The sequence below is a fragment of the Trichosurus vulpecula genome, chromosome 1, assembly GCF_011100635.1.
Source record: "Trichosurus vulpecula isolate mTriVul1 chromosome 1, mTriVul1.pri, whole genome shotgun sequence".
Lineage (NCBI taxonomy): Eukaryota > Metazoa > Chordata > Mammalia > Diprotodontia > Phalangeridae > Trichosurus > Trichosurus vulpecula.
The window spans coordinates 204,458,363-204,471,083 of NC_050573.1; the positions used below are offsets into that span (position 1 = coordinate 204,458,363).

Here is a 12,721-nt window from a genome sequence, read left to right on the forward strand (position 1 = left end):
GATTTCTTGAAAGCTATTTTTGCCATTCTTTGTATCTCTGGCATTTAGCATAATACCTGGCACATAAGAAATGCTAAATAAATACATTTTGATTGATAGAAATGCAATTATATAATTGTGAAGAAATTTAGTTTGGGGGCCTCTCTTATTCCAAAAAAAGGGTACTATTATTATCTTTTAATATCATGGCTTACAATACAGTATTACAATTACAATACAGTAAGGCTGACATTAGCATTGACTTGAAGCATTGCAATGTCTACATATCTAAATTATTAACTTCTGTACACTTACTATATTTTATTATAATTTCTAATTTTAGAAATTATTTCAAAGGTTATTGAGGATTATGTTTATGCTGTATGAAATAATAATGCATTAGGATGAATTCTAACACCTTAGAATAAAGGCACTGGGGATGAAATGTTGCTGCTTAGTTGTTTATTTTTAAATTACAATTTTGTATAAGATTATACTCAAGCTAAGGAGGCAATCTAGTATAGTAGAAAAAAGTAAAGGATTTGGAATTAGAAGACTTGGACTTGAATCCTGTTTCTGCCACTTATTAGCAAGAATCTTAACATCTCAGAGATAAAATGCACATATTATGTGCCAATTGCTGTGCTAGGGACAGGGGATACTAAACAAAAATTAAATATTCCCTACTCACACGTAGACAATATTCTATTGCGGAAAAAAATCATGTTTAAAATACATACCAAATAAATACAATGTAATTTCAAGGGAAAAGCACTGGCTGATGGAGGGATCAACAAAAGCCACATACAGAAGCTAATAAATATAAAACATTTTATAAACCTCAGTTAATATTTATTAATATGAAAGGTATTCTATAGTCAGAATAAAATTAAAAGTACTTTGGTTTTTAATTTTTATTAAATTTCAGGATTCAAGCTTGATTCCTACACTATGGAAGGATTAAAGCTATTCTTCTAGGAATAAGTTAAAAGCATTTCTTTCCTCTGAACATTTGTATGTATCCAGGAACCACAGATGCAAATTACTAAATGCTGAACTAGCTCTCTATATATGTAGGCTACTCATAGTCAAGGAGATAACTTTGGAAAAGAAAAATTGGCTCCTGGTGCTCACTGGAACATTACTTGATATGCTTCTTAATTGAACTTGGATACAGCAATAAGAAAACAGGAGAGAAGTGTATAAACAGATTGAAAATACGGATGCTATTTGCCTGAATTGGACATATCTGTAAAATTCTACCAATATTTTCATGGTGGGAAGATAAACAATACTTGTAAGAAGGATGCATAAGCAAAATATTGCCATTTTAAAATCTTTTTTAAAATTCCAATTATATGAAGAGATTTTAAAAATATACAGTCTAGAGCATTTAAAAATATAAAAAAACTTTGTAAGTATGTGTATGTATATATAGAGATAGGCACACAAATTTTAAATAATTGATAAAATTGTCCAGATGCCCACGAATTTTGAAATGCTAAATAATAGGTCCAAATGCCTCCTGTTAAATCTTGTATCTAAGACTTTCAAGTTTCTCAGGGATGGGAGAGATTTCATTTGTATCTTAACTATTGTAAGATGCAGGCATTTATAAAGTGGCATAAAGAACAAATGGATACAATGAAAATTTACAATCTAATAATGTTTTCTTTTTAAATCTATATGCCTTACACAATCTAAGGGCACATGGTCAAAAGCCTACAAATGTCCTTGTCCAAAGCAGATAAAAATGTAATTAGGAAATGTTTGATAAAATAAATAAAAATACAATGCAACAGTGGTTTTCAGTGTCAATATGCCTCTCCAAGAATCCCTTTCTATTTGAGTCTGAAATCACTGCCATCACTGAAACTTAAGCTTAAATTGTCTTTTAAGTATTAAAAGAAAATAAGTATTAACAAAACTCAACATGTCTACAATAAGTAAAGATATTATATTATAAAACAACAGAAACTAATGAAGGAGATTATGTTAGGCTTATATGTTAGGCTAAAAGTAAAATCAGCTCTCAAGGAATCAGTTAAGAAGCTAAGCTATGAGCAAACAATGGGTAATATTATCTTTAATTATGTCAGAATGCTGAAACAGTGTGGATTAATGCTGACATGTTCAATTTAACAAATATTTATTAAGCAACTACTATGTGCAAGAAATTGTATGAGCTGCTGAGATTACAAAGACAAAATAAAATAGCCTCTGAGCTAAATTGTTCTAGGGATAGTCCAGAAGATAGAGTGCTAGTACTGGAGCCATGAAGACTCATCTCTGTGGGTTCAAATCTGGCCTCAGAGACTTAATAGCTGTCACTTAACAAGAGCAAGTTACTTAACCCTGTTTGTCTCAGGTCCTCATCTGTAAAATGAGTTGGAGAAGTAAATGGCAAACCACTTCAGTCTCTTTGCCAAGAAAACCCTAAATGGAATGACAAAGAGTCAGAAACAAGTGAAAAAGGACTGAACTATTACAGAAACCTAGATGAGTACATCCAAAATATATACAAATGCAAGTAAGTTTGTTTGTTTGCTTTTTGTTGTTTTTAATTTAATGATGTCTCCTGATTTTGCATCACTTTTTTTAGGAATATATGCCTCATTTATAACTATAGTTTTATATATATACACACACACATATAAATATATACATATATATACACACATATATTTACAATCTCCTTTTATAACAAAGGACAAAAAGGAAAAAAAAACCCTAGGTAAGCAAAACTAATGAACATATCAATCAAGTCCAGAGTTCTGCAGTATTCTGAATTTATAATCCTTTACCTCAGGGGGGGAAAAACGGTAAATGGGTTCTCAGATCTCTTCTTTGGGGTCAAGCTTGGTTTTTATAATTACAAAGCTATCAATTATTTTTGAGGATGTGGTTCTTTCCATTTATATTGTTGCCACTGCATATATTGCTTTACTGGTTGTACTTCACTTTATGTCCATGAATATGTTTTTCCATGGCTCTCTGTAATTGTCATATTCATTGTTTCTTAAATTACACTGAAATCCCATTATATATCATGGACCATGGCTTGTTTAGCCATTCCACAATGGAATATCTATTTTGTTTCAAGTTCTTTGCTCCTCAAAAAGTCCAGCTTTAACTATTTTGGTATGGGTTTGGATCTTTCTTTCTGTCTTTTACCTACTTCAATTATATGCCAAGCAGTGGAATTCCCCGCATCAGATTTTAATAAGTTTTTGTTTGTTTATTTGTTTATCATTATTTCTCACTGGCTCCCAGAATGACTGGAGTGATTTATAGCTCAACAAGCAGGGTATTAGTATACCTACCTTTCTACAACCCCTCCAACAGAAACCATTTACACCTTTCCTCACTGTTTCAAATCTGTTCAATGAGCATGGAAAAACTCACAATTGTTCTGATATGTATTTCTTTTATTAAGATAAGTCATTTCAAGAGAGAGAAAACATGGAAAATAGGAAATAGTGAAAGACCTCATACCTAATGCAGCCAATAGCAACATCAAAATGAAATAGTTGGAATGTCCTGTAAGTTTCATAAAGAACTTAATACACATTAATTCTATCGACCTTTATAACAACAACTTTGTGAGGCAGGTAATTCATGTATTATTATCCATATTTTTCAGAAAAAGAAATAGATTCAGAGTGATTATATGACTTGTTCTATTGTCACACAACCAGTGTCAGAGAAAGATTTGAAACTTAGATTATCTCCTCACTCTAAGTCCTCTGATCTTCCAATTATACTTTGTTGTCTCTCATTCTTATGAAGACTGAATTGCAGCTGACTTCAACAAAAAATACTTGTCTTTTAATTTTTATTCCAAAAGATTCATAGATTTGTGCAAGAGTTTTTAACAAAGGTCACTGTAGGAGAAAAAAGCAACCAAGCTTTCTATTTTTGGATACTGGGGTCACATAATATTGTGACTGATTGAATATAAGGGTCAAAATCCTGAAAAAATATTTTGGAAAGATTACATTATTCAGGTCAAAAGTGAAAACCAGCATATTTAGATCCTTAAGGTATTTAGAGGTTCAAGAGTAACAAGTAAATACTGACTCAAAGAATAAATATTTTTAAAGTACCTATTGCATGTCTCAATTTGAAAAGTCTTATCTTCTGCAACATGAAAGGTCCATTGGTTAAAAGAATTTGGATAACATATAGTATTCATTAATGGCCAAGAGTGGACATAGAGACTTGGCTAGATATGTCTATGTTCAAGGCATTCAATTAACTTTAAAAACAATTATTTTCAGAATATGCATTAGTATTTAACTTTAAGAAAGGAAGAAAAAGCATAACAAGTCAGGTGGTATAAAATGGGGGTGATTATAATAGAACTAGTCAAGATTTCAAATGCCTTAAAAGGGGAAAGAACCAAAATGATTAAAGGAATAGAAAATAGCACACATAAGTAAAGGTCAGTAGAGTTTTAGACTTAGGAAAGGTTTGAATAATAAGTTCTATGTAGGTGAAAAATTAAATACAGGTAGATTTCGAACAGGTAAATGGCCAAATTTGAGTAATGATTACAAGATCTATGTTTAGACTTTTAGGGAAGTTTAAAAGGATCTGTCCTTGACCTTGTTCTATTCAATATTTTCACTAATGATTTAGATGAAGGTGTAAATTCATGAATGTCAAATCTTCACATGGAATAAATGTGGAGTGATGATTAATATTTGTAATAAAAGAATTGGGATAAAAATAATGTTGACTAATAGGAAGAATGGGTTGAATTCAATAAGTTGAAACTTAAAGTGGATTAATATCAAATCCTATACTTAAATTTAAAAAATAAATTTTCACAGCTAAAGAATAGTTGTAACATAACCAGAAAGCTGATCGGGGTGTGGGGGAAACCTGAGTATTTTAGCAGACTGTAAGTTCAACATGGGACAATAGTGTGAGAAGGCAGATTTTAAAAACTAATGAATAATATGCTACATGAAGAAAGGTATAGAAGCAAAAGCAAATACAAGGGAGGTAATCATGTTACTATAATAGATGTTAGACATAATCCACAGCAGCTTAACTCTAGATGTCACATTTTGAGATGTTGAAAATCCAGAATATTCTCAAAGAAAGAAGATCAAGACAGTAAGAGAAATCTACAAAATACCATTACTGAAGATGCAGAATTGTTCAGATTGTGGGGGTGGGGAATAAAGAGACATGACTGCTGTTTTCACATATTTTAAAGGTTATCATGTGGAAGCTAGATTATTACTCTTGTTTTGCTTGACCCCAAAGAACTAAGCAAGAACCAATAGGTGGCAATTACAAGAAGGTGAATTATTATGAAGATACTGAAACACTGTATTTCTTCTGCAAAGAAAGGGCAGAATTTGTACTATCAGAGTTTAATTAGTTTTTTTAAGAAAAGCTTTAAAAACGATTAAGGCTAGTCAACACTAGGATAAACTACAAAGGGTGATTTAAGTTGCTTCAATCACTTTATAAATTCAGTTTTTTTAAAACATTAATCTCATATGCATACACACACACACACACACACACACACACACACACACACACACACCCCCAACTCAACCTTATTGCTTTCTCTACCTACCATCTTTTTTCTCTTCCTTTTACTTCTTTTTTTTCAAATACCAGTAAGTAGTAATGTTTTCTGATCTTTCACAATCTAGGTTCAGCCTGTACAACAGTTTCAAAACTGTACTAAAGTCATCACCAAAAGAAAGCTTTCTTCTATGAGAAGTCAATTCTTCTTCCTTAACTCCATAAGCAATTATTTGCCAATTTGTCACTCTAATCCAAATTGTCATCACCCCCAACCTATATAATAATACTAAGTATTAAATAATAGCAATATGGACTAATTGGTCTCCCTGTTAGCTCCCTCTCTAATCAATACTTCTTACAGCTCCCAAAAATACTCTTCTGGGTACATGGGTTTGATAACATCAGTGCAAAATGTTTTAGTGATTCCCTACTGCCTCAAGGACAAAATGCAAAATCCTTAGCCTGGCATTTCAGCCTTTAACAATTTAGCTCCAACCAATGTTTCCCATTACTCAGAAGCACAAAGTTGTATGGAACCTCAAAGGCCATCTAATGAAATTTATTTATTAAATAATGGATTCTACACTACTGTCAACAAGTAATCATCCAGTCTCTGTCTGGGTAGGTGGGGGATATCCCACTTCCTTCCAAGATAGTCCATTTGAATTTGGGAGAACTTGTCAACAGATAAGAAAATCAAATCTAAGACTAGATGAATTCCCTGAGATAACAGCAAATTAGTGGTGAGTTGGAAGTTAGAGCTTAAGATGTCAGGATAACTAAAAAACCCCATCCCAACATATACTTCCCATGTCAGCTTGAACAACTTTATCTCTATCTTCTTTGTTTTACAGTGTTTTATAGTACATGCAAATAATAATATCTCTTCTATTGCTACCTCCATTAGCACAGTGCCTGGCACATAATAAATGCTTAATAATTGCTTGTTGCTTGTACATTGATCATCACCTAAAGGCATAATTCCTACCATTGTTCCTGGTCTTCAAAATTGAATAGCTTATTAATATACAATGTTATTTTACACTATGTCCTTTTACCTTTTCTGTTCCTTTTTATTAAGGAATAGCCTTCCAGAGTTATATTCCAGTCATGGAATTTATCCCACCAAATCTTAACCATACCTATGAAGTCGAATTTACATTCTCGCACTGGGATCTTCGATTTGCCTGTTATGTACAATATATGAATCTATGCATCTACATTCAAGGTCACAGGTTTTATTGCTGACTCTTTTCTTGGACTTTGTCTTGTGTAAATTTCTGGATGTTTTTATCACTATCTATATCTCTATGTCTTCCTATAATATAGGTATTCTCTATATATCTAGCTTAGTCTGTAAACATTTGGTTTCCTTTTCATCCTGGATCGCTTTTAATTATATTTGCAAATAACCAGACAAATATACTTTCCTCTGCTTTGGTTACGAACTATCTGGGACTTTTTGGTCATTTTCAATTATGCCCAATTCTTTGTGACCCCATTTGGACTTTTCTTGGTAAAGATACTGGAATGGTTTGCCATTTCCTTCTCCAGCTCATTTTACAGATGAAGAAACTGAGGCAAACCAGGCTAAGTGATTCACCCAGGGTCACACAGCTAATAAGTGTCTGAGGTCAGATTTGAACTCAGAAAAATGAGTCTTCCTGACTCCAGGCCAGCAGAATTTAAGATGCCAAATTCTGATAAACTCTTAGCTTATACTATAAATCAGATATCAAAAATCAACTCAAGTATTAGTATAGACAAAAAACTTACTGGATTATCTTGAAAAAACTTACTTCTATGGTGATAGCACTTTTTCTAGACAAAAAGAAAGCCCTTCATAACTTCATAGAAAAAAGTACTATCAATTTGTTCACATATTCAATATTCTACATACGCTTAACATGTATACAAATAGACACAAAAATATATTCGCAAACATTTTTTTTGGTTTCTGAAAGAAACTGAGTTGTTCCCCAAATGAAATACAGAGTAATTTAACTGCCTATTTGAATCAAAGTACAGCTTATATGAGAAATAGAAACACAAAGGAAAGCATTCATCTGAATAAAAACACATATATTATTAATTTTTTTTATTAAATTGACCTATATATGTGCAGAGATGTGCAAAGATTGAAATGAACAGATCTGGTCAAACAAGCAGTAATCTAGGTAAATAGAAGACATCTTTAAAATTTTAGTATATTTATATTATGGGTCTGGTCCTTAAATTATATTAAATTAAAAAAAACAGAAACATTTTGAATTATGGGATTATAATTCCAATAAAATGTTCTGGCAACTTCATAAACCACAGAAGCTTCATGCTTGATGGAATTATAGCACCATAATTCATTGCTAACTTGTTTATTCTAATTGCTTAGGTGTACAGTATCTGGGCTGAGAAATCCTTTCTTAAGCCATCCATTATTCATGGTTTGGGAAGGGATCTGAGAAAAATGTATAATTTTATGTACTATACTGTTTAAGAAAATGGTGTAAATTAAAGGTCCACTCAGATTTTCATTCTTAACACTAAATAATTTTAGTTAAGAGGCTTAACACAGGTCCTTCAAAAACAGTTCGATGTGGTTTATTTCATTTGAATTTCTTTCTTTTTATGACATCTTTATTAAGGACAATTTATTTAAATTATAAAAACACTAAGAATAATGGTATTTGTATTATAGATATAATTTTAATTTTTTAGTGTTCAGATTTGACATGAATGAGTGAATGTATGCATGTATGCATTTATTAAGCTCTTACTATATGCCAGCCTATAAGATTATAAATAAAAGGTATTTCACCTAAACCTTGACCAAAATATAGACTGAGCCTTAAGATTAAAGGCTCATGAAATTATATATTATTAAGAATTTGGAACTATATACTTTTATATAAAAAGACAAATCACAGATGTCCACATGATACAATGAAACAGACTCAGTTTACTATAATCCTCATTCATGACCAAAAATATATCATCTAACAATACTAGAGATTCATAAGGAAATAGAGACATTTTCATTTGTTCCTTTCGACACATGGAAATAACTCTCTCTATCTTTTATCTCATTTAAAATTTTATGGCCTGACTTTGCTATGATTAAATATGCCAGATAGCAATGTAAAAGGATAAAAGGACCAATTATGAAAAAAACAGGGGATAAGATATAAGACCAACTTGGATTTGTGGATGCCATAAATGTAGGACGTACTAATAGCAGTCAAAAATTTGATATTTTTTCTGTTTTCAAAGCTATATCATCTAATATTTCATTCTTTTTACATATCTTGAATCCAAAGCAGATGATTCAAAGACATATTAACAAAATCTGGTGTACCATTTGATAGTTAAGCCCATCCTGTAATAAAACTATTTCCACGTTTCAAGCAATGAACCTTTCAATGGGTATAAGATAATTTTAAAAAATTAATTTCTATCATTTCATTGATGTAGAGAACTCTGCTACCAACAGAGAGCAGTAATCTCTCCCAAAACTTACAGTATTAAGACAGTTACTTAAGGTACTGAATTTGCCCAGGTTAACAGAGCCAATATATGTCAGAGGAAAGATCTGAACACAGGTTTTACTGACTTTGAGGCCAGTTTTCTATCCATGATGACACACAAGACATCACATAAGATATCTGCAGCTTATTCTGAGTTTCACCGTACATGGTGTGGGACTTTCCAATGCAATTAGAACAAATATTACACTCTTTCACTCAATCTTAATTTTAAATTTAGCATAATAATAATTATTATGTTCCTAAAGTTCCAGCGTACAGTACAGGATAGTACAGTATAGTACAGAGGTCAGAGAGCTTGCCTCACAGTCAGCAAGACCAAAATTTGAGGAATACATAGCAGGTCTGATGATGATAAGAGTGAGAATGTTAATGGCTGATATTTACTTATTATTTCAAGGTTTAAACAGACATCACCTCATTTGAACTTCACATCAATCTTTGAGACTGATACCTCTGGTATTACATATGTCAGGTTCCTTCCTAAGGATCTACACACATGGGTTATATAGTAAATGTCATATTTCTTCCCATCATAATTTTATACCACACATAAATCCATTTATTGGACTGCTTCATTTGAAAAATCTTCTTTAAAGGTTAGTAATCTCTGCTAAAATAACTATCCAAAATGCCTTGGAATCTATGAACCACTGAGAGCAAGGCAAGAGGAAGAAGATGGAAGCCCAACTACAGCATGGCTACAGACACAGAGCAAGGGGTTTTTCTGCACCAACTATTTGTCAAGACTGACTATACACTCTTCCTAGATACCAATATGCCTCATTCCTCCAGACTGGGGGTTATTGAGCTGGGCAGGACTCTTCAACTACACATGAGGATTTGCTCCCTTGCCCTTGAATCAAGGGTCTCTGACAGGTGATAAAAGTAAATCTTAGAATGGAAGATGTTTTGTGTCAGCCCCCTAGACAGTTTGTATTGCAGCAGGGAATTATTTAAGCCATTTAGAGCACTTTTGATACCTATCCCTTTTGAACCTGATTGTAATTTGCTTGGGTACTCTATGTACAGGGTAAACCATGTCACACAGGGATACACCAGAGAAATATAGATTCCAAGTATACTATATGAAGCCTGGGCCAGAAAAAAACATTGTTTGTGGGATGAAAATATTGTAAATCCAGCATAACAGCCCCAAGCCTATGCTGAGTTGTACTGGGATGTTTTCTTTGAAGCAAATAGACTTAAGAGCTGATTTTTGTGTTAAAGAATCATCTCTGATTGTTTGTGCCACAGAGGCAGATAAATGCCAAAAAGACAGATACCTCTGTCTCTGAGACATTGTCCTATATAGCATAAAGTTAATAGCAAAGTAATAAGGAGCCTCTGGTCCTGACATAAAATATAAAGTTATGCCTGCTAGATGCAAGCTTCATGATCTATCACCTGTAAATGCCTCTGATCACAGCATTAGTGTCTCCACTGGGGTGGCAAGAGTGGAGCACATGCCAGATCATGAGAGCCCTGCCACGCTGACAGAGGTATCATGTAAGAGTATTATGTGGCTCTCCAGGGCCAGACCAGGTTGGGATGAGGTTAGCTACTGCTAACATTTAAATAGTCATAACTCAAGTGGCAATAAACTGACAAACTTTAGTATTAAAACATAGAGCAGAAGTTAGATCAGTCAAAGGTGTGACTGGAGACTTTGTCTACTGCATACCAGAATACAATTTGACACTATAAATATTAAATCTGGAAAAGAATACATGAATATAATATGTTGGAGCCTGTTTGGCTATCCTTAAGGTTCATTTTCTTGGTCCTAATAAACTAAGCAATGTCCATTCTGATTCAATATTAACCTTTATTTCATACAGTAATTTGAATCAAATGGACCTGAGTGATGAAAGCTATGGACTGCATTAACTAGCACAGGTGTTACTGAGGGCAAGATATTTTGCTCCTTGAATCACTGTTAAAACTACACAGATCAAGAAACAAACAGCCAAACAGAGCACTTTCACCGACATTTACTGAAGTTCATTTTGTATGTAAATGGAAGCTTATTTTAGGGACTCTCTTTGACAAGCCTTTTTCTTCTTATCACATTAACCAAAGAAGATTCAAATAATGAAAAGTGATCTTTACATACACATTTCACAAAGCTTTACTAAAAAAAGAAATTTTAATTCAAAAGAGCTACTTAGAAAAATTAAAGCAAGCCATGTAACTATTTAGTTTTCACTCCTAAGAAGCCTATTTCTTTCCAAGTCATTAATTAAGTTCTGCAAATAGGAATGCATACCAGTTGCAAAGAGAAACACTCCATACAACTATACTCTGAGTCTCATGTAAAGTTACATATCTTCAATAAAATCCATCTGAAATTTCCAGTTTGAAAGGATAATTGATACAACACTTACAATAAACCACATCCCTCCCCTCAGTCTGAAACCATATATATGCAGCCTCTAATATTCACTCAGGATCCTTTCGGGAGATTCTTGCCAAGCAAAGAGTAGGCTCATTGATCTAGGCCGGGGGGTGGGGGTGGAGAGAAGGGAGAAAGAGAAATGGGACAGAGAGAGAGAGAGAGAGAGAGAGAGAGAGAGAGAGAAGGGAAAAGGGAGGGGGAGAGTTGTTCTATTTAATATTAATTTACCAAAGACACCTGATCCCTGAGATGTATGATTTACCTATTTTTATATATACAAAAACCAGATTATTTAAAGTCTTACCTTATTCAAATAGCATTTGCTCTAGAGCCTAAGCACACGGATTTTGCAAAAATGAAAAAAGGCAAAGCAAATGATGAGCCCATGTATTATTTGTGTTGGAATATTTTATTTCACTTGCTTTAGTTTCCACACTAGATGATAAGCTCTTGCTGCAGAGAAAATACCAAAGGGCAAAGACAGATCTACTGACCTGTGTGCTGCCTCCGATGCTTGGTGAGGGCATGCCGCGTCCCACCGGCAAAGCCACAAAGGTCACACAGGAATGACTTCTCGCCTGTTGCAACAATAAACAGATGAGGGACTGCGGAGGTCACAGATCATTAAAACATATCTATCAAGGCTTTCAGGGTTACTAATTCCTCCAATCAAATGTTTCCATGTAAATATGTCAAATGGGAATGAAATTACCACTGCGGTTTATTGACTGTGATAAAATCTGAAAAGCACCACTGAACATAATTACATACTTGTCAGACCCATAAAAATTAGCTTTATTATCAATGGAATGGTTTTGTACAACTTCATTTCTGTTAGATGTCTTCCAGATGGGGCTGCTTTATGCACTTGAACAGTTTTTATGCATATCCTGATTTTTTACAATTCCCATACATCTGGCCTTTCTCTGCTGAGTAAAGATTGCTCAGAAAAGTTAATATACAGTATATATGATTCTCCTTAAATAAAATATATTGAATTTACTAACAACTTAAGGACATGGAAAATTTTTTACTTGATTCAATCAAGGTCTTCTTTAATAACTTTCTACTTAATAATGTGAATTAAATGGTTTTCTTGAACATACTGAAGAGCTCACAAAACAATAAAATCCACATTACTCACTACCAATGGCAATTAAATGCTGTTTATGTTTCAAAAACTTTCATGACATGAAGAAAGCAAGTCTGGGGATTACTATAGAAAATACAGAAAAACTCCTATTGTTCCTTT

The 12,721-nt window shown here is 33.1% G+C and overlaps 1 protein-coding gene across 1 annotated transcript in view; it reads right to left on the reverse strand.

Annotated features, from left to right (window-relative positions):
- The window catches only part of ZNF407 (zinc finger protein 407), a 558,544-nt gene that overhangs the window by 245,413 nt on the left and 300,410 nt on the right, over positions 1-12,721 (reverse strand). Inside the window, exon 5 of the mRNA XM_036759309.1 lies at positions 11,964-12,047. Within this exon, the coding sequence (XP_036615204.1) occupies positions 11,964-12,047 (84 nt within the window). The remainder of the gene's footprint in view (positions 1-11,963; positions 12,048-12,721) is intronic.